The sequence below is a fragment of the Cuculus canorus genome, chromosome 17, assembly GCF_017976375.1.
Source record: "Cuculus canorus isolate bCucCan1 chromosome 17, bCucCan1.pri, whole genome shotgun sequence".
Taxonomy (NCBI): Eukaryota; Metazoa; Chordata; class Aves; order Cuculiformes; family Cuculidae; genus Cuculus; species Cuculus canorus.
Window position 1 is genome coordinate 10,320,250 of NC_071417.1, and position 21,232 is coordinate 10,341,481.

A 21,232-nucleotide genomic window follows, 5' to 3' on the forward strand; every position below is an offset into this window, starting at 1 on the left:
TAGGACGGGGGGGGGGGGCAGAGAGGGGGGACGGGGGAGTGGGAGGGAAATGGGGGGCAGAGAGGGAGGGGAAAGAGGGGGCAAGGGAGTAGATCGGGGAGGGGGGATGGGGCAAGGAAGCAGCACGGGGGGCAGAGAAGGGAACGGGATGGGGGCGAGGGAGCAGGAAGGGGACGGGGGAACAAGATGGGGGCAAGGGAGCAGGATGGACGCTGCGAGGGGAACGGGGAGGGAACAAGAGGGGGCAGTGGGGAACGGGGAGGGGGAAGAGGAGCAAAGGAGCGGGACGGGGATGGGGGGGCAGGGGATGGGGGCAAGGAGAGGGCGGGGATGTGGTGTGGGCGCTGCGAGGAGAGCGGGGAGGGGACGGAACACGAGGGGGGCGGTGGGGAACGGGGAGAGAACAAGAGGGGGAGCAGGAGGGACGGGGTGGGGGGCAAGAGCGGCGCTGTGAGGGGACGGGGGCAGGGGGGGATGGGGGGCAAGGAGGGGACGGGGGCTGCGAGGAGAATTGGGAGGGGATGGGGGGCAGGAGGGAACAAGGGGGGTCGGGGGAAACGGGTTGGGGCAAAAGAGCGGCATGGGCGCTGCGAGGGGTACGGGGGAGGAGGGCGGGAGCTGCGAGGGGAACGGGATGGGGGGCAAGGAGGGGGACAGGGAACGGGATGGGGGCAGGAGGGGATGGGAGGGAACGAGAGGAGAGCGGGGGGAACGGGATGGGGGCAGGAAGAGCAATGGAGCGGGATGGGAGCTGTGAGGGGAACAGGGAGGGGATGGGGAAATGTGGGGACGGGATGAGGGGATCAGGGAGGGGACGGGAGGGTCGGAGAGGGGGAGCAAAGGGGAATAGGATGGAGGGGCAAGAAAGCGAGATGGGCACTGCGAGAGGAACGGCAGGGGATGGGGCAGGGGGGAACGAGATGGGGGTAAGGGGGGGACGGGATGGAGGTGCCAGAGGGGCACCGGGGAAGGGACGTTATCGGCTGCCTAAGGTAACGCCGGTAAGATCCATGGTTAGGAGTCGCAGAGCATCTGCTTGGGCACAGATTCACTGTAGAGGAACACCTAAAGAGGCAGAGTTACATCCAAGAGATGCTCCGCACAAAGTTTCTGCTGCCACACACCCGCGTGCTCAGGTTGTGCTGCTGCTGGACTCAGAATCATGGGAATACACGATCCTATCAGTTAATAGACAGACGTACATTGAAGCGATGCTCTCCAGAAAGTTTCTGTTGCCGCACACCCGTGTGCTCTGTCCCGGTGCCGTTGGAACTCTTCATTAACTCACATCAGGTGCACACCTCGCGGTTTGTACTAATTGTACAATCACAGGTACTTTGGGAGTACATAACACCATCTCTGTTTAACAAACATTGCTGCTAAAGGAACACATCTTGAGGGCCCACATTATTATTCAAATTGATGCTGAGGATGATGTAAAGAAGGAAGCGTTCAGCAGCACTTCACCCACCTCTGTACAGCAACTCCTCTCAGTCTCATTACGCTGTTTATCCAAACGCAGTGAGATGCCATCCCATTGGTATCGCGCTACTAATTGGAACTGCTGCTTTCAAAAAGGAAAAGTAAGTTTTAAAGGCCCAAACAGAAGCCTGGGTTTAATGTATCACACAGCGTTCCTTTCTTTCCCAAGATCTGTTGGATTTATAATTACAAATCCGTTCTAATCTATCCAAGCATTTTGTATGCAACACCTAACAATGCATTTAATCAATACAATACTTTTACATCGCTCTTTTGCTGCCAGGTTACACAAATAAATACTATCTTAACATAATGAAAGGAGATGGCATCTAGCATAAACCCACCTGAAATGAGTTCTAGGGAGGTTCCAGCCAAAGATGGGGTAGCCAGCGCAAGAAGACAATGCAGCAACTACTGCTTCACTCTTTACAGCCACTCCAGTGTTTCCCTACGTAGGTTTGTGGCATGTGCTAAACCAGAGGCTCATGCTGGAGTTTCATTAATATGAAATTATGTCATCTTTCCTTATTAGTAAACACAAAACACAAATTTTGAAGATACTTGAGGAAAGAGTGGAAAACGGGAATGAGTGGAAAGCTTTGAATGAGCAGAAAGCTTTATGCTTCTGTCTTTGTAGACCAAAGATTCATTTCTTTATTATTTTTTTTTTCAGTTCTTCTTTTCTGTTTCAGCAATAGGTAAGCCAAGAATGTCAGCAGCGAATATCTCTGCTGTGATTTCCTCTGGAATTTCTTCTTCAGATAAAGCTGCTGCACCTGGAGAGCAATAACAACAACAGAAAAAACCACACAATAGCAGTGTGAAAATGGCTTTCCAGATCAGTAAAATTTACAAGCAACAGTAAGTGGATGGATTGCTTTTAAAGATGTATAAAGTAATCATCATGAAAAAATATTGGCTTACTAGCTTAAGACTTGATGCATTCCTATCAGGGATCAAATTGGTGGAACTGGTGAGGCTCGCAGTGGGTCCGTGCCTCGGAAGGCTCAAGGGGCCAACTTTTACACTCCAGCGGTTTTAGAATCCCAAGGAATCCAGGGATTTCAAAGTTGCTTTGCAATGCTAGGCAGTTCCCTTCAGGAACTGTGCACAGCCCGTTGCTGATGGCCCTAACCAGATGCTGTTCTGCTGTGGACTGGGACAGGAATTGTTCAAGAATGTGGCGCTTCCCAGCAGTTCCAACTACAATGGGCAATGCCGCTTGGCTAAAATCAACACTGTAATTTGCTATTCGAGACTGGTGTAGACTGGGACATAAATTGTAGACAAATGCAGTAGTTATCAACAGCTCCGTTACAATGGGCATCGTTGCCTGGATGAAATCAACACTCTAATTTGCATATTGTAGGATTCCTTTTTTGCCTGTGGACTTTGGCATATCAACATTCCACTGTGTGTTTCTAGTTTCAGTTCCAAGCCAGCAGATAAACAACAATATAATCTTGTCAGGTCCCATTTATATTTCATTGTTCATTTATTTTTAGATATACCCATACGATTGCTGCTTGGATGAAGGACAATCTATAGCTCTATGACTATTTTTGCAACTCCATCGGAGTAGTTTTTGACAGATCTTGGCATAACAGGGTAATGAGTTTGCTCTTTAAATTATTCTGTTTGGGAATTGAAGTGATCCTGCTTCTGTGCTGTGTGGAATGTTAATCTGGTACCTGAGGGATCGTAGGTGTCCGGTTCTGATCCTTCTCCCCCAGGATGCTTGCCCATCAGGGTGGTCAGACACCGCGCCAGCTCGTCCTCTGTCATATGCTCTCCTGCAACATAACAACCTTTTGGGTTACAGGATCGTTACCACAAAAACTAGAAGGCAACTGGAACAAGAAGAGTGTACAAATGAAACAGGACAGTTTGAAAGAGGATTTGGTTTCTCTGAGATAGAGAAACACATCACCAGTTGAAACGCATGATCCCGACCTTGATCCTAAGGAAAATGGTTCTTGCATATTGTATTTTGGGTAAGAATGCTAATAAAGAGAGAAATTGTGATGCAGACGGCTCTTTAGGCTACATCGTACTTGCAGGGGCTTGAGCTTCCCACTGAAGAACTCCTGGCACGGGGCAGACCACAGTCCACATCACCCCATGTTCATGGCTGCAGCCATATCCACATAGAGGAGATAGAGGAGGGTGCAGGAAAGTCCTGATCTAGTATCCTGGAATAACCTGGACATCGCACTTATCCGCAGTTATTGGCTGGCTCATGCCCTGAGGCATAAAGTTATAGATCTGTTATGAAACTGTTCTGCCTACTGTATCTATTTATGGATGTTCACACCATGCATATAAATAACTAACCTTTCTCACACCGGTTGAATCCTTGGTTTCCAAGGATCTTTGTGGCAAGGAGTTTTCCAGGTGATGTACCTGTTTAAATGCTTAGCTGTACTAAATGCTCCCTGCTTTTGCAACAGGAGCAAGGCAATAAAAGTTTGTTATTTCCCTCTCTGTGCATATTTATACACGCCTTTACGAGTTCTCTCTGATACAGCTGAACTAAACCCTCCTATCTTTTCATGTAGATTCAGTCCAGGAGTGACCAATTTAATCTCTTTTTTCTTGTCCCCCCCTCTTTCTCACTTTTATACTATCTTTCTGAAGAGTGTGTGACTGGGAGTGAGAGAACACAGTGATGCAGAGCAGAGTATTCTGGAAGAAGGATACAATTTGTGAAGATCCATGCTTGTGATTTGATAGACAAGATACCTCAGGCCAGCGGAGGCTTCCAAAGCAGTAAAAGAAGTGCAGCGGAGACAATAGATGTGATTATTCAATTTAAAATCTTAAAACACACGGCTTCACACCCCTGCCCTGCTTACCAAGCTATAGTTCCAGATTAATTTTTTGCTGCAGTGAATACGTTCTGAAATTGAAGGCAGAACTAGCAAGCATAAAACTAATATTAGAAATGAAATAACTCACCTCGGCACTGAAGCAGCAACAGTAAGTCTCCTCTGTCAATAACTTTGTCTCCATTCTCATTATCGTAACCAAGAACCTGAAACGCTTGTTGTATTTTTTTTATTGACAAGCCGAATGCAGGTCGATGATTTATATAAAGTTTCAGAAAATCCCCAAAATTGATTTGTGTCACTTGTTCTCCAGTATCCGCATACTTGCTGAATTTTACTTCGTTTATCATGTCTTCAATCTATAGATCAAGGCAAGACAGATTGTCACACGTGTCCTTTTTGAAGGGCATCAATCCAGTTTCTGATCTTGTGAAGGCCAATGATAGTGCACATACTGGTGCCACAGATGCCACGACAGTCTCCCAGTAGTGAGCTTGCACTCAGCAGCTGAGAATGGACGTGGCCAACAGTTGCGTGTCACGGCTGCCCCATCCCTGGAGGGGTTCAAGGCCAGGTTGGATGGGGCTTTGGGCAGCCTGATCCAGTGGGAATTGTCCCTGCCCATGGCAGGGGGGGTTGAAACTGGGTGATCTTTAAGGTCCCTTCCAACCCAAACTATTCTACAATTCTATGACAATATTAGGTAAAGGCGGGGTAGCAGATATGTTGTCATTTTGGATTTCCTGTTTTCTTATGACTGTGCAGCTGTTACCTTTGCTGCAGCTGCCTCTCTGCTCCTGGGCCAGCGGCCAGGCAAACCACAAACCAGAAAGTACATTGCAAAAGTACACGCATGGTAGTCCCGCACCCAGAATAAACACACCCTGCTCAGCTCAAGCAAACTTTCCCTTCCCCGATCTCGCATCTGGTGTGGTTCTGCCACTGCACCAGTTAAATCTGAGATGTGCTCAGTGGGGCTGACATCCTGCGCAGCCGGATCACTCGCTCTCCTCTCAGGCAAATGGGTAAGCACTGGCCATGCTGGATACGAGTGGGTTTCCTCAAGCCTGGTGCTGGGAGTCAGCCCAGTCGGCAGCTGTGCAGATGTGCTTCCGAAAGGCAGGATCTGCTCCCTGCCTTCATTGTACTTGCGCTCCAAGAAGCAGCTCCTTTGGAGACACAGGCAAGCAGGGAAACGCCAGGAGAACTCCCCGTGCCAAAGTGTACCAAGCCTGCTGCTCTCCAGAAAGGGAAGCTGATGCAAGATCTCCCTGGGGAGGACTTTGCATTCAGCCTTAGGCCTTTGTCCTTGTGTCACAAGTTTTTCCACTGAATGAAGCCCAGGGAAGAGGGAAACCTCAGCCTTACATTTTTCCCATAGCAAATGTCAGGCCAGGCAAGAAGAGTCATTTTCACTCAGCTCTGGCCGATCTGGAATTAGGTTTTATGTCAGCCCCACTGAACTACACAAGAAAAACACCAATCCCCCAAAGCTTTGCTATTCTGCACAAGCTGCTTTTTCTCCCTCCTGCTTTTCCTTTATTAAAGCATTCTAGAGAGAGATGAACTTTCTCTTTAGATTTTAATGCTGTCCTGCCTGCTTCAAGAAGCAGATTGTAGGTTGCCTGGTTTTACGGCAGCTTAGCACCTCCGTTTCCATGCCTGAAATCCTATTTTCATTTTGATTTGGGGCAGGGGAGGTTTAACAGTTATTCTTCCAGAGGCATTTCCCAGGGGAACATGTCCCCAAGAGGCAAAACTGTAATGAGCCAAGGAAAAGATCTAACAAATACAAGTGGATAACACCACGGCTTGGCTCAAGGGCAAAGCAGTCTCAGCTTAGACAAACATTTGCTGGTTGCAGGGGCTACAAAACGAGTCTCTTAGGTGGTGGCTGTGGCAAAGATCCTGCCTCCCATCTGCTGGTTTTCCTGGCAGACAGGATGCCCGGGCAGATGGGGTGGCACTGACTCACAGCATGGTCTCAGCAGCCTGTGGGGTTCCTGTACAAGCGGCAGAGACAAATGCAGCCTCCCCTGCAGAAAGATGAAGGGAGCACAGCGATGTACTCCTTCCCTTGGGAGAACCCCTCCTGCGTTGAAGGGCAGTAGCTGGTGTAAAGAGGTTGTTATTTAAATCTCCTTGTGTTGGATTCAGTAAAATTTTTGGTATGTGTGGTAATTACCCTTTTGCCAGATGAGGTTTATATCCACTGGAAACTGCCTCGTAGAAACAGCCACAAAAGAGGAAGAAGCAGCACCCTTATTAAATCAGTTGTCTTTGTCTGCTGTAAAATTTGAAGCTAAAAAGCTCTTGAGAAATGTTTGATAGGAAGCTCTGTTACTGCAACCTGAAAGGCAAGCTCAGAGAGAGCTTCTTGCAGAGTTTATCAGTTATGAAAGACCTTAAAGTTCCGTGTGAATAGAAGCTGCTGCCTCCATCTAAAATCATTCTTCCATCAGTCCCAGGCAGAACAAGAAAAAGAGGCTCTGTCACCATCCCCAGGAGTGACCGCATGAAACTGGACATTCCCACTGGCACCAGTGACACGTAGGATGCCCTGGTTGAGTCTCCATCTGACCTGAGGGGACTCAGCCCATGGCCCACCAACCTCGAGCAGCATGTGAAGCAGCTCAGCCGTTAGTGGCAGTCACAGAGAGACCAAGGCACAACACTGCACGCACACAAGGAACTTCATCCCATGGACTGCAGCAAGTTGGAAGCTGCTGCCCCTGGAAGCCAAAGGAAAAGCTATTCCTCAGCTTTCTCAGTAGCTCTCCTGAAAAAAAACACCTCTCTGCAGTGTTTGCAGAGCACTCAACCTCCAGAAGACCCTCAGGTCATCTTTTGTCAAACACTTCTGAACTATCGGGGTCCAGGTTTGCTCTGCCTGCCCCTGTGCTTCTCCAGCTCCCTAGAGAGGAATCATTACTTTGCTGTCAGGTTCTGACCACTTTGCTTTGATGCAGATCAGGTTAAATACATTGAGAGCTGGCAAAACCACTCTGGAGTCATCAAGTGTAACAATGATCAGAATCTGGCCCTCAAGACACTTGGTAAATGCAATCATTCTCACTCTTCTTTTAATAATGACAATAAAAAACAACTGACCGACCTTTTTCTCTGATGGATAAAATCCCATTGCTCTCATTACAGCAGGAATTTCCTCTAAGGGAATGCACGTTGACACCTGCCTGGTCTCCAGCGTATCGATCCCATGGCTGCGCAGCTGCACATAGTAAAAATAGTCTTCTAGTTCCTGCGAGGGATTCAAACAAGATACTATAAAGTTCAGTAACCAACAGGCACGGAAGATAAGGCTCCTTTTGAGATTTACTAACAGGCATATCAAGGAGATTGCTGTTAAAGGCGAGCAAGACAAAAAACAAAGAAATGTCAGGCCTGTATAAATTAAACTTAAACCCCAACCAGATATTGCCAGAGAGTGTTCACAGTGAGCATAATTACCCTGAAGAATTCACCTTCTCTGCCACCATCGAGTAGGTTGTAGAATGGGATCAAGTCCTCCCCACCCAGGGAAGCAGCAGCATCCAAGGCACTGGCAGAAGCGGAGAAAAGAAGGTACAGGAAGGGTTCATGTGAGGAGAGAGTTCATGTTTCCCTTTCTAGTTATTGTTCACAGGCACTTTATATAAATAAATAAAATCCCCAGGTCTCAGAATTCAGGAAAGAAAAGCATTGCCTTGAACCGTGTACAATTCTATCATCAGCCTGCACTTCTACAGCATATTTCATACCCAGGTTTTACATACAATAGCACAGTGTGGGAATTAATTATTACTGAATGGTCCTCTTGTTTAGTGGAATGAGCACAGGGCTGGGAGCCAGAAGCTTTTCCATGGACTTGAGCTTGGTATCTGGCATTTAGCTTTTCTGCTTCCTTATAGAGACATTGAAGGAGACGAATTAGCTAGATCAGCATTTTGAACATGCAGAGAGGGCTGGAGCTTGGTGTTTGCAATAAACCACACAAACCTAAGCTCCCTGTCCCTTGATCTCACACATTCTTCCCCTATAACTCAGTGCAATCCATTACTCTACTTCCTCTGCCGTAGCGGGTGACTGTGTCGCAGGTGCAGTCTACATTAAACTGAAAGCATCCGAGTGCCACCTCTTTGTTTCGATTTCATAGCCAGTTGGAGCCAAAAGAATCCGTTCGCCTTGTGCAGATGAAAAAGGAAACCAAGCCTGGTAGTGCAATCATGGTGTAGCATTGCCACATAATACCCCACGCCTGGCAGCAAGGCTGCAGCTTTCGTGCACACCTCTCTAGTGCTGCTGCCACTGGGTTTTTTTTTTGCAAGCTTCATGCTTTTTTTTCATAATTAAGTTATCTGGGTATTAAACACAGTGGAGATGCACAAGATGCCAGAAGCAGCAATAAAATGATAATTAGCTCATCAAGAGCTTCGCTCTGAAAACAAATTACACAGAAATTCAATGTTGCCTGGACCCTGGCCAACCATTATAAAGAAGGATCATTTATATTCTATTGCCTTCCTTAAAATGTTGCTTATTCTGACCCCCGACTGCTTAAGCCACACGCAGTGGAAAAGAAAATAAATAAGCCCATTGCTTTCCCACCCAGGTTTCCTTTCTTTTGGCACATGAAGGTGAGCTGGCTCAGCACCCTTTGGGCTTTCCTCTGAGCAAGCAGTACCTGCAGGAAATGTTTTACATGGGACCAGTATATGTCTTAACCACAAAGTCTTTGTCCTAGGAAGGCGAGGGGCAATGGCGCTTCACAGGTGCATTCCAAAAGCACAAAAATAGGAGCAAGGGCTAAAAGCTAGCCCCTTTGGAATTGATTTGCCAGAAACCTGGAGATGTGCTCTGTGCTAGTAGGGTGATGTGCAGGATGAAAGATCTCAGTCCCAGACTGACAGACTGTGCCGTGCTATCTAACCTTTCTCACTTCGACACAGGCTTAACTCCCTTTCCAGTCCTTGAAGTGTGAAGGTGAAGTTGCTTTGCGCTGGTCTGGCAGTTTTCAGCTCATTGGTAGCTGCCTGCTCCCTTTTGATGCACACATGTATCTACCAGGGGTTCGCATCAACGCTCCTGAGGGGAGAGCCCTCTGCCCTGCACACGCACTGCAACGCGCAGCTTTGCTCCTTGACATGCAAAGAAACCATGATATATATCCTGCCTTTGCTGCATGGCCTGCCTGCCATGTGGGAGCACGTGTCTGGCACCGCTGCCCGAGGGAGCTGGCAGAGGAAAATCGCACACTTGCAGAGGAAGGCAGAAGAAACCTGGCAGGGTTTATCACTGACGCTCCGGGCCAGAGCCTGGAAATCCTCATTTGCAAAAGCAGCCTTCACTCCTCCAAGCCACCCCGTTTACTGCAGTCCATTTACTCATGTAAGCAAAGCTTTATAGGATTAAGGTGGCTTGTCCTAAATCCAGTCTTCAAACGCAGGGAGGATTTCCTAACAAATGCTAGCCTACCCCATTTGGAGAACAGAGACTTTTGGATGAGCAGCCGCCCGTACGCTCCTCCTGCCGCCAGTGCTGCTCCTCTGATCCTCTGCCTAACTCCGACAAGCCCTCACCGCACTGGCCAGGTCCTCACAAGGACCAGAAAATCCTTTGTTCAGCCTCTTACCATTTGGGTACCGTTTCCCATACTGTGAGGTCTGGTGGTTTAACACCCCCCTCATATTGACTATATGATTACATCGCACAGAGGGGGAGCAAAGCGCCCCCCAAAGAGTGTCCCTCCTGTTTCAGCTGCCACTACATGTATCTCCTTGGGTCCTGGCAGGTAGCTGCAATCCAGGCTGACACCACTGCCATGTCACTATCCCCAGTGTGGCACGTGCCCAGCTGTCAGTAGGTGCTGCGCTAGGGCTTTGGAGACCCTGTGTGGATGCAGGGCATGAAGCTCCGCTATGAATAAACTCCACTGCAGGCCAGGTCTCCAGGAGCTGGCAGCCCCCAAAGGTGAGCAGGGGTGCTGCCAGCCTCAATTCATGCTCCCTTCAGCACATGATGCTTGCTTGCACGAGCACTAGGATTTGTCCTCCACCTCATGATCCCACCCTTGCCAGATGCAGTTTGCTGGCCTGGTCTCAGATAAGGCATTGTGAAAGGACAGCAAAGCTGTAGGGCTTGGTCATCTGCCCCAAAAGAACCCACACTCCAGTGAGCCCTGAAAGAAACACCCCCCTTGCAGCACCCTGTCCTGTTGCCCCCTTGGTGCAACACCACTCTATACACCAGGATAAGTGCAGAAATAGCTGGAAGACCTGGCTTTGACTCCTCTGAACATGAACAGAGCCCTTTTAGGACAAAAGGTTTCATTCTCAGTGTAAACACTGGGGAACATTTACTTCAGCTGTGCTGACCAAGCAGCTGTGGAAGGCCTTAACAAGACTCCTTTCTCTTTCCTGCAGTACTCACTTGAGGTTGACCTCCCATTTCATCACAGTGCCGTCACTCCCTCCTGCTGTAAAGATGTAGTGTCCATCGTAGGAGCTAGCAAGGTCAGAGACACCATCCGGGTGGCAAATGAAAGCTGAGGACTTGTGGGGGTTACCATCAATAGGCAAAATCTGCAAGCCCACCTGTAAGGAAAGAGGGGGCCTGGGAAGGCTGGAGGTCCCGCCAGAGGGGTGCATCCTCCTCCCAGGAGCTCGCACGGCTCTCAGACAAGACTAGCCTCATTTGTCTGTAGTGAAACTGCCCCAGGGACCACCACTTCTACAAGTTGGGGCTCTTGTACAGCTGGGGCGGATAGGGCTCCATACCTTGTCCTTTGTAACGTATGCCAGGTAGCGTATCTGGGGATCCACAGCATTTGTTGTTGGGAGGATTTGTATCTTCTCCAATGGGGAGCCATAGGTTGGTCCCAAAAGGGTCTTTCTAAAAGCAAACAATATCTTCATCCATTCTAGGGCACACAAAACATTTTCCCCTCCCTGAATGGTTGCTGTGCACGAGGATGGGCAGATACAGAGAGGTGTGGTGGGTGTGAAGGCTTTATACTGCTGGTTGAGAGGACAGGATAGGACAGGGTCCCTGGCTGGAAGGAACCGCACTGGGGCTAAGAGAACAACTTTTCACTCAGGGATCACTCAGTCCTCGTGCTTTGCTCTTGTGGTCTCCGGTCTCTCTATTTGATGCCCAACTGCTGCATCTCAAGTTCAAAATGCTGGGCAGACCAAGACCCACCTGCAGCCTCAGCCTTACCAGATGACATGTTAGTGAACAGCAGAATGGACACAAGGATGGAGCAACCTGGGGCCCTAGAGTCATCCCAACATCTGTGTCACGGATAGACAAACACATGCTCGGAGGCGGGAGTAGGGTAGGCATTAGACAGAGGAGAACAGTTAGGATGGGGATCCCAGGCATTGATAGGCTTGAATCTACCTGCAAATTTTGGTTGTTGTGTTGTAGAGCTTCATTTTGTAGCAGTTATTGGCAGTGAGGATAAAGGACTCAGTGCTGAGCTGTGGGTACCAGGCCAAGCACAGGGGCACAGCAAACTGCTCTACCTGGTTCCTGTGCAAGACCACCAAGTGGTCCTTGCTGCTTCTGTTCAGGTCATATTCAACCTGGAGAGAAGACAAGAAAACACAGCAACTCCCTTGTGGCCTGCCAGCACCCAGGACCTTGCAGATTAACCAGATCTTTCATCTCTTGCAGCAGCCGGGCTGATCAGCCTGCGGTAGCAGAACCTCCAGGCTGAGAAACAACCCCCTGTGACAGAGCTGACGGGGTTGTGGTTAGGAGCTGCAGAACCAAAGACGGATTCTCCTCCAATGCCCTTGTCCAGCCCCACATTTAACCACAAAGCTCCACTGCCCTTTAGACTTTCATGTTGACCTACCAGTTGCCGGTCCTCCCCAAGACTCAGCAGCCTGGGCTTCTTGCTGTCTGAATGGACCCCAAAGAGGATGCTCCTGATGGGTTTGTAATGGGAGTGCAGCCCTGCTAGGTGTTCCCAGCATCTGCTCCCCTTTCGCAGGACTCTCTTGTAAACAGCAACGAAGTAGTTCTCATCCTGGAACGACAGCGCAAAGGTCAGAGGTCCAGGATCCCCGCATGGGTCCCCTGGATGGTAGTAGGCAGCTTTTTCCCCTCCAAGCTTAGTTTTGGGAGTCCCAGCAGGAGGGTTAGGGTCACAGCCAGGATAGAACACTGGGTCAGTCAGATTTGAGCCGCATCGCAGCGGCCCTTGGCGTGGCTTGAGCATTCTGGCTGGAGGGCATTCCCTGCTGTGCTTCCACAGCAGAGGAGCAGTAAATTGAGCTCAGCGACTCGCCAGATATTACAGGGGAGATGCTTCCCACTGCTGTGCCCTGACACGATTGGGCTTTATGATCTCAAAGATCTTCTCTAACCTAGTGATTCTATGACATCCGTGCATGAAGCAGGGAATCTTTTTCTTTGTACAGACCACCACCGTGTGCTACAACCTCTGTGCCAAACTGCTCCAACGCTCCTGCTCCGAGACGTGGCACCAGGAGGAAACCCCTGCTCCAGATCTTTCTACAGACGGATGCAGAGCTAAGATTTGCCACTAAAAGCGAGCGATGGGATACTGCCAGCAGCAGGTCTGTGGAGCAGCTGTGACTGGTGACGTTTTTACAGAGTGACTCTTCAAGCCAGGAAAAGCATTTCAGAGTCACGAAGTCCCCGGGGAGGGACAGCCCTCTGCAACGCTCGCTCAGCTGTGCTTTGCAGGATGTCCAGCAATTCCCAGTCCCACTGAAAGCTGCACCATGAGCAGCTCATGTGAATTACTGAGAGGAAAAAACAAGCTTACAGCAGTTGCGAGGTACTCTGAATCGTGAGAGAAGCTAATATGAGTCACAGGACCTCGGGAGAGCTTGAACTTTTCGCAGCTGGACAGAAGGGAAATGGCATCTAGAATGTAAACGCTTCCATCGGTAAAACCAGCAGCCAGCAAATAACCTGAAAAAGCACACCAAAAAACCACATTTGCTCCTCCTGGGAAACCCAGTGCTTGGCACATGAGGAGGTCACAAGACCAGGATACCTTCAGGGTCATAGGACAAGCACTGGATGCCTGCCTCCACGAATATCCTGCTGACGAGGTACTTGTTCTGCTGGTAGTCCCACACCTTCAGCAGCCCACAGTGACTTCCCACAGCAAGGAGTGTCTGCCAGGGGTGGCATGTGATGGCATTCACAGCTTTTTTCGCCTCTTCCATGAGTTTTTCAAAGTTTATCTTGTCTGTTGCAACGTGGAACACAGTTGCATCAGAGGTTGAAAGGATAAAGTTCCTGTTTAGCGTAAGAGAAACAGAATTTGATGAATCAGACTGGCTGGCTCATGTCCCTCCAAGCTATGTGACACATTAGTCTCTTTTTGGCAACTTAGTTGGATGATCACTTATATTTTGTGATACGCAATATGCAAACACTTCTTGACCTGGGAGGCAGGTGGCACTTTGTATTCATGACCTGGTAAATCTCTGAGGGAAGACACTGAAGCCAGTTGCATTTTCTACTTGGGTAGGCAAGCCAGAAGATGAATGACATCTGGGTAGCTTTTGCTGTTTGCAAGTCACTGGTGTGTGAGACAGACAAACGAGCAATTGAGGATGCTCTGAATAGTCTTTTCATGTGTCTCCATGCCACCATTGTCAGTGGCTCCATGTCAACCACGCTGCCACGGACAAGGTCAGAGGATAGTTTCAGACTTGCGCCGGAGACAGAGCAGCTGCCTGTCTGTTCACTCAGCCGCGCCGACCGCATCGCGGCAAAGAGGGTCCCGCTGCATAATTGCCGTTGTGTAAAATCGCATCTGAATAATTATGCACGTTACAGAACAACTATGTGTTGTCATCAGTCTGCCCAAGGGCTGAGAGACTGGGCTGAGAGTGGAGGGTCAAGAGAGGACCACGCAGAGATCTAAGAGCTGCTCAGACAGATGTGCAGGGCTGCATCACGCGGGCAGCACCAGGAGGGAAACTACAGCCCTTTTTGTGAGCTGGCCCTGGACAGCCATCGGGTTATGGACTGAGGGATGCTGCACCTCTCATCGGCAGTTGGAGGACAGCAATGCCTTAGCTGGGCTCACCAGCCTACAGGGACAAGCAGGCTCAAGGTTTCCTCCCTGTTTTTCTTCCTTTTGCGCTGCCCAGAGCGACTGCAAGTGGCAGGAGCTGCAGCAGTGACCCAGGAGGAGGGATGAGACAACAGAGACCCATAGGGAAAACCAAACCGTTCCCCAGGGTGCTGCTCCAGGCTGGGGAGGAATCTGTCCCACGTGGCTCTTTGCAAAACACATGCGCCTAAGGACAGACGTTGCCAGGACAGCCTTAAGAGGAGCCACAGACATATGGTTTGCAGGCTGGATCAAGCCACAGAACAGCTTCATCTGGCCTGCAGACTTCCTGTAAATCCTCAGGGACAGCTACATCGGACAGAGAGGGTCCAGCAGCCAGGCTGGGGGTGTCCTGAGCTCCCGAATCCACGCGGTGCAACCCAGCACCAGTGCCATCACCACCGGGGCACCCTCTGGACCACCACTGCCCTGAGTAGCTTGCCCAGCCATGAGAAAACCTAACTGGAAATAGCCATCCCTGGGAGGGGGTTAAGCGTGGGGATTAAGGGGCTCAGCGGGAGCTGGAGGCTCAGCATTAGCACTGCCTGGTGTGCCGGGTACGTGACAGAGGAGCTGCGCACCCCGGGACAAGCTGATCATCTCTGTGCCTCCATTAATGCTTCTCTCGCCTATGCCATGGCATCACATCGAGTTCAGAATTTAAGATGTGCTGGAGCCCACTTGCGTTTCGGCAACCACTGGGAGGTTCGTGGGGGCTGTGTGGCCAGAGAGGGGCTGCCCAGGAGACATCCTCCTGCCTCTTTGGGTAGGTGGGACAAAAACCCAAAATGAAAATCCATAGAGAAGGGGAAGAAAGACGAGGATTCCCTCCCTGTCCTGCTTCCATGTGCCTGTCCTGCCCAGAAGCCTGAGTACAGGGTTGAAACCTGCTCCAGTCAAAGGAGAAACCCATGGGGCAGCTTCCAGCTGACCATCTCCCTGGCTTTCAAGCTGCAGGGCAACTGCAGAAGACGACTGGGGTTTATAAGAAGGCACTCACCTGGCAGCAAAGGGCTGGCTGCTGTCAGCGAAGGAGGTGGAGCAGGCTGGGGAGGCACCAGGAGGAGCTTTGGAGAAGGAGATGGACCTAATGGGACCCACTTTGCTGTGGCTGTAGCAGGTGAGGAATTTCAGCTCTCCATTGTAGAATTTAACCTGCCCTTTCACATCGCCAGTCACTATGCAACTGCAAGGAAGAGAAAGCTTTTAATCAACACACTGATTGAGAACTCCCAGATATTCATTGGATAGCATCCTTGGGAAGAAATAGATCTCTCCCCCTTTTCTCTGCATAAGTGCATGAGAAGAGTCCTGTAGAGATGTGCAGGGGGGAATTCCAAGGCTGTGCAGAAACCAGCAGGCTCTGCTCTGAACTCTGCAGTGTCCCCTGCCCTGTCCCCAAGGCTGTCAGGGCATTTGGTGGCTGTCTGCTCCCTCTGCCGGTGAAGGCCAGGAGGCTGAGCAAGACTCATCCATGATCCTCTGTGACCACAGCCAACCCCATGTCTGAGCTGCCCCAGCAGAGCTGGAATCACATTGCCAGGAGTTTTCCACCTTTTTTTCCCCACTTGCATGGATTTGCCTGGTCCTTACATGCTGCCAAGTGACTTAAAACAGCAGCGCTTGGCTGTAGTTCATCAACATCAACGCCGTGGCCGAACAGCCCAAGGATTGTACCTACAGCTCCTGAAAACTGCTGTCTCGTTACCTCTCAAACACCATGAGCACAGTGATGCTCTCCGTCTGCATAGGCACCACTTTGATGGCCTTCACGCTGTGCAGCTCAACCCGGGGTTCCTCGGATGGGCTGCGGGGCCTGACCACGTCCCACACCACCAGCTTCCCGGCTGAGGTGCCTGTCAGGGCTTGCGAGTGGTTAAAATGAAAAACCGACTGGCTGAAGCATCCCACCACACTCTTGAAGGTCTGTAGAGAGAGCAGTGAGGCCGTACATTTGCCCTGGGTGCCGGCTCTTACCGCTTCAAGCAGAGCTGCTCCTGCTCGGTCCCTCCACGTGATGTTCCCTCCCTGTCCCATGGCAGGACCATCACAGCAAAAGCCCTCAGAGAAGATGCAGCGGGGCATCTCTGGGAGAGAGAAACCCCCCTGACCTCAGCTCAAACAGTCCTGGTTTGTCCCTTCAGGAGACCAAGGCGACAGGATGGGGACGTGGCCACTGTTTTTGCTTAAGGTGATGAGAAGAGACAGTGCTGCTGCCAGGAGGAAGGCTGAGAGGGTGATGTGCAGTGGTCCCCCCCATGCTCACCTGCCTGCTGAGGAGCGGCGTGCTGTACTGCAGACCGGCATCGCCCTGCGGAAAGCCGAGAGAACATCCAAGACAAGGGTTTTGTAACCGCAGTGCCAGCGTGTCCCTTCCCCATCATCTGAGCACTGACTCTGTGCCAGGGGGACCACAAGAAGGGTTCCTGGGGCAGAGAGGCTCCAAGACCTCTCAGAGAGCACAAAATATCCTCTTTCTCCACCCACTGCTCCTCCCAGAGCTGCTGGCTGGCACAAGGAGCTAAAAGAACCCACAGGAAAGCACACAGGGAAGAGGTGGAGAGCATCGCTGCCACAGCTGCCACTGACCCAGCATGAGAACAGAAGGAGAGATGCTCTGTTCACACCACCTTGGTGTCTAGTGAGGGCACGGCGTGGGGAGCATCGCGTGGGTGACGGCAGGGGCAGACCCGCAAAGCAAAACGTGACCCTGGTCATGGGCAGACATCTGGCCCCACAGCCCATGCTACCTCACAACCGTGTGACCTTCATGTCACCTTCTGACCCTCTGGGGGTGCTTCTGGCACCAGAAGTACAACTTCCCACGTCTCTACTTACCCATGTGTAAAATATCGCCTGGGTTTCGCTGTTGCTGACAAACTCGTAGGGATTTTGAGGGTTAAATATTACATAATCCTGAAATTCAAAGGTGAGAGTGCATAAACACCAGGCCAAACAACACCTGCTGCTTATTCTTTCACGCAAGGTCTGTTTTCATCCAAAACCCACTTGATCACCTGCACTGAACTGAAAACAGAAGCCAAATTCCCTGTGAAACCCCAGGGCTACGCTCTCTCCTCTGTGAGTGGGGACAAACCAGCAGGGCCATGGGCTTTTCCTGCCATAAGCCTTGGCCACTGCCAGGGCTGTAGCAGAGAACATCCCACCAGCATTCCTTCTTCATCCCATGGCTTCATCCCATCCCATCCCATCCTATCCCATCCCATTCCATCCCATCCCATCCCATCCCATCAGGAATGGCCCTGAGATGCTCTGCACCCCTCAAATGTGGTTGCTCACCTGGTAGCCAAACTCAGGCCTCAGATCTGTGCTGCACAGGGGTTTCTCTGTGGGCAAAGTCCACTTCCAAACACAAACTCTCTGGCAAGGAAGGGAAAAGCAAGGGGCATTTGAAGGTTTCTGGGAGATGGGGGAAGCCAGGTGAACCCCATTCCCTCCAGTGGCAGGGAACAGTGGGGCATAAAAGACTGGAGCAGGATAAACCCAAAGTGGCGTGATAGCAGAGAGCTTAATTTCAGTAAATAATGCAAAAAATTGCTTCAACGAAAGTGTATCAGACTCAAAAGCTTTTCTCCCAACTTAAGATCCTTTTTCTCAACTCCACAGCAGTGAGATCCAGGTCTGTCTTCTAATGGCTCAGCAAAACCAAGCCATAGCTCTGCAGAACCACCCCACCTCTCTTCTGCTCTCCCGACCGGAATGCCCCCCACTGCCCTTTAACTGCACTGAAAAACACTCCCAGGGATCAATCCTGCAAAGCTACGGAAGAGGAGAGGTTTTCTTTACCTGCACTGTACCAGCGCTGATTGTTGCCAAATACTTTGCATCCCTGGAAATAGCAATAGCACCAACCCCGTCCTCTGGATGACTCTCAAAGATGGTGCACACCGGTATCCTACAGAACAAAGCCCTCGTGGGTGCTCACAGCAGCACAGAGGGGTCACGGCAATCACTTGGCAAAATCTGTGGAGCACTCCCCCCTGGTGAGCAAGGAGTCTGCAGACACCAGCAGTGCCAAAGGAGCAGCCGGCATTGCCACTGATGATCCATGGCCTTTCCATCCCATCCTCCCCAGTAAATGGCTCTGGGAAACAACTCACAAGTGATCTTTTAAGTACTGCAGCTTGGAAGCATGATGTACTTTTTTGGGGAAGCTCAGCCCCATCTCAGCGTCCTATAGGTGTGGATGACACAAGGACAGTGGAGCCCTCAGTTCAGTTTTGGCTCCTTTGCTGCTTTCCCCCATGCTCATATTTCTCCCGTTTCACCCTCAGCTGAAGCTGGAGTCAGTCCCAAGCTATTTACCGGCCATAGGATGTTCCCAGGAGCTTACCCAGAGTAGGAGTCCCACACGATGATGAGAGCATCTGGCCCTCGGTCACCTGTTGCAACCCAGCGCCTGTCTTCACTCACACACAGGCAAGAAATGGCATTCATGTGTCCCTGGGGAAAGAGAGACAACCAAGTACTGTGGAGGTTCCAGACCCGGTGATTATTTAAGGCATTCGAACTGCTTTGCTCATGAGCTCCCCGTCTCCTCTCTCGAGGCTCCTCCACTCTCATCCTCCCAGCCCAGCTGTTGTATCTCATTCTTCACGCTCTTCTGAGCCCATCACCCTGTCCCTGTGCTGTGCACCAGCTGCCCAGGCCAAGGAACAGCAGAGAGGAAGGGACGACGCTACACTTGCTGCTCACCATCCCCACTGCAACCCACCACAAAGTGCCTTCCATCAACGAGTCTTGGGAACGGCAACAGGTGAGCGAGCAAAACAGTGCACTGCTTTGCATGCCATGCTCCTCGATTCGCTTATAGGTGACTCCTAAGCACCTTCACACCACAAACATCTGGAACAGCCACATGGTGGAACTGCCACAGCGGCAAACACCACAGACCGCGCCAGCTGTGAGCACGCAGAGGGTACCGGGAAAAGAGGCGGAGGAGCAGAGTTCAGGAGAAGGAGAGGAGGAGGGAGACGTGCGAGCTGTGTGCCAGACCTGCAGGTGGTACTGTCTGTTCCTCAGAATGTCGTGGATGACCACTGTGTGGGACGAGATGTACAGGAGCACCCGGTCCTCCCCGTCCATCAGGCTGTGCACGGCCAGGCCGCTGTTGAAGCCAAACACCCAGGACAGGCTCTGCGGGGAAGTAGCAAAGAGGCAGAGCTTTTGTCCCTGAATCTTGGTGCCAGGACAAAAAGGCCTCTGGGGTGGTGGGAGAGAGCTGGGCATGAGTGCTGGGTGCTGTGCCCGCTGGTACTCACGAGGGGATGAATGCTGGTCTGCCTGTCCTTCTGGAAGAGCATCCCTGGCCTGGCTGCCCACACCAGGCTGGCAGAGCCATCTCGCCGCTCATCCTCCCGTGACGGCTCATCCTCCCTGCTCCTCTGCTCTGTGTCCTGCTCTCCGTGGCCGGAGCCCGAGCGAGGGCTGCAAACAGCCCCCTTGGGCTCAGGCAGTGCTGCGGATGACTCCTCTGGTATAACTTCACTCGGCTCATCCATCCTCACCTTCACCCTCCTTCCAGGGAGCTGGAGTGCAGGAATGCTCGGAAATACTCCCCCGTTACGCTCTGGCTGCACAATGACCTGGAATTGGGCACAGCAGGAGGAAAGGACACCTGTGAAGCTGCAAAATGAGTCCCAGAGCCTCTTTTCAGCCCCAGTAACGCTTCCACCGAGCCCAAGCAAGCCCAGCCCAGCCCCTGTTACTCCGGGTCGGATCAGATTCCTTCCCCATCTGCCTGCACGCAGCGCCGAGCGCGACATCTCCCCTCAGGTGGGGTTTTGTCACTGTGCCCACAAACAGTAGCGCTACTCTGGGGAGGCAGTTGGTTCATCTCTGGCTTTGTGGGTCCAGATTTGAGCCAAGAGTGAAAACTTGTGTGCAGAAAACTTTCACACAAGCAGGACGGGAGCCTCAGGAAAAAAAAACCCCTTCTTCTGGCCCTGGTAGGCAGGACGGCTGCTTGAGGAGAGCCATGACCCCACGAGTCTCACCAGGGTCACCACAGACCCCTTCCTGAGACCCCTCCAGACCTTGGGGCCTCCCCACTTGCCCCGAGCGATCCCCCTTGGGACCCTCCTGCTCACCGTCACACCAGCTCCCCGCTTCTGTTTGCATCCAACTGCCGTTCCCAGGCAACGGCTGAACCAACAGCTGCACCAACGGCTGCACCCGTGACAGCCCAGAAAGCCCTGGGGGAGAGAAGGGGGGACCCTCCTCATCCCCACCAGCTGCCATGGAGAGGCAGCGTTGACCCCTTGCCCAAAGCAGGTGGCTCGGAGACGACGTTCAGCCCTTCCCCACTGCTCAAACCTAAATCCTGCTGGCGGCTGAGACAGAAAATCCCCTTTGGCATCGCCAGACCCTAGCGGGACCGAACCCTGCCTGGGGAATGGGATGGGAGATCTTTACCTGATGCCTCCCCGAGGGGACTGTAGGCAGCTCCTGCTCCCTTGGCAACCCTGAGCAGGACAAGTGGAGTCAAAGGGAGAAAAGTCAGCTTCCAACCACCGCCAGATCTCCCCACCGCTGCCAGCTCCCCGCCAGGATGGCACTTGCCCAGAGCACCCTGTTCCCAGGGATCACCCACTGCAGACAGTCAGCTCTAAATGCTCCCAATTGTTGACTTCAGCCTTGCTGTTAAACTCAAATAACTACGATTTCTAAATCTCATTTGTTTTTCTTTCTACTCAGCAAGAGCCTCATGCCCTGCTGGGAGAGGAAAGGGGTTTTGTTATCAGCTCAAATTATCTCCTCAACCTGACGAGGCTGCTGCGCAGAGGTGGGTCCTGAA

The 21,232-nt window shown here is 51.4% G+C and overlaps 1 protein-coding gene and 1 long non-coding RNA gene across 5 annotated transcripts; one reads left to right on the forward strand and one right to left on the reverse strand.

Annotated features, from left to right (window-relative positions):
* The first annotated feature begins 976 nt into the window (after positions 1 to 976).
* LOC128853935 (uncharacterized) lies at positions 977 to 4,434 on the forward strand. Of its 4 annotated transcripts, XR_008452773.1 has the most exons (4): positions 977 to 1,293; positions 2,156 to 2,343; positions 3,305 to 3,476; positions 4,120 to 4,434. It is a non-coding gene; the product is annotated as an uncharacterized LOC128853935 (long non-coding RNA). The 4 variants fall into 4 exon arrangements; XR_008452772.1 differs by lacking the exon at positions 4,120 to 4,434 and having other exon boundaries at positions 977 to 1,583; positions 3,305 to 4,092; XR_008452774.1 differs by lacking the exon at positions 4,120 to 4,434 and having other exon boundaries at positions 977 to 1,583; positions 2,175 to 2,343; positions 3,305 to 4,092.
* On the reverse strand, positions 2,123 to 20,235 carry CFAP251 (cilia and flagella associated protein 251). Its single transcript, XM_009560429.2, has 20 exons — positions 19,698 to 20,235; positions 19,432 to 19,572; positions 18,770 to 18,879; positions 18,223 to 18,331; positions 17,716 to 17,796; positions 17,254 to 17,331; positions 16,682 to 16,726; positions 16,124 to 16,341; positions 15,416 to 15,601; positions 13,342 to 13,589; positions 13,108 to 13,256; positions 12,169 to 12,342; positions 11,709 to 11,893; positions 11,084 to 11,198; positions 10,737 to 10,900; positions 7,779 to 7,869; positions 7,426 to 7,569; positions 4,441 to 4,669; positions 3,174 to 3,275; positions 2,123 to 2,258 (listed from the first exon to the last, which is right to left on the reverse strand). Exons 1-20 carry the CDS (start codon positions 20,199 to 20,201, stop codon positions 2,152 to 2,154), a joined length of 3,180 nt encoding a protein of 1,059 aa, XP_009558724.2. The 5' UTR covers positions 20,202 to 20,235; the 3' UTR covers positions 2,123 to 2,151.
* Between the last annotated feature and the right edge of the window lie 997 nt (positions 20,236 to 21,232).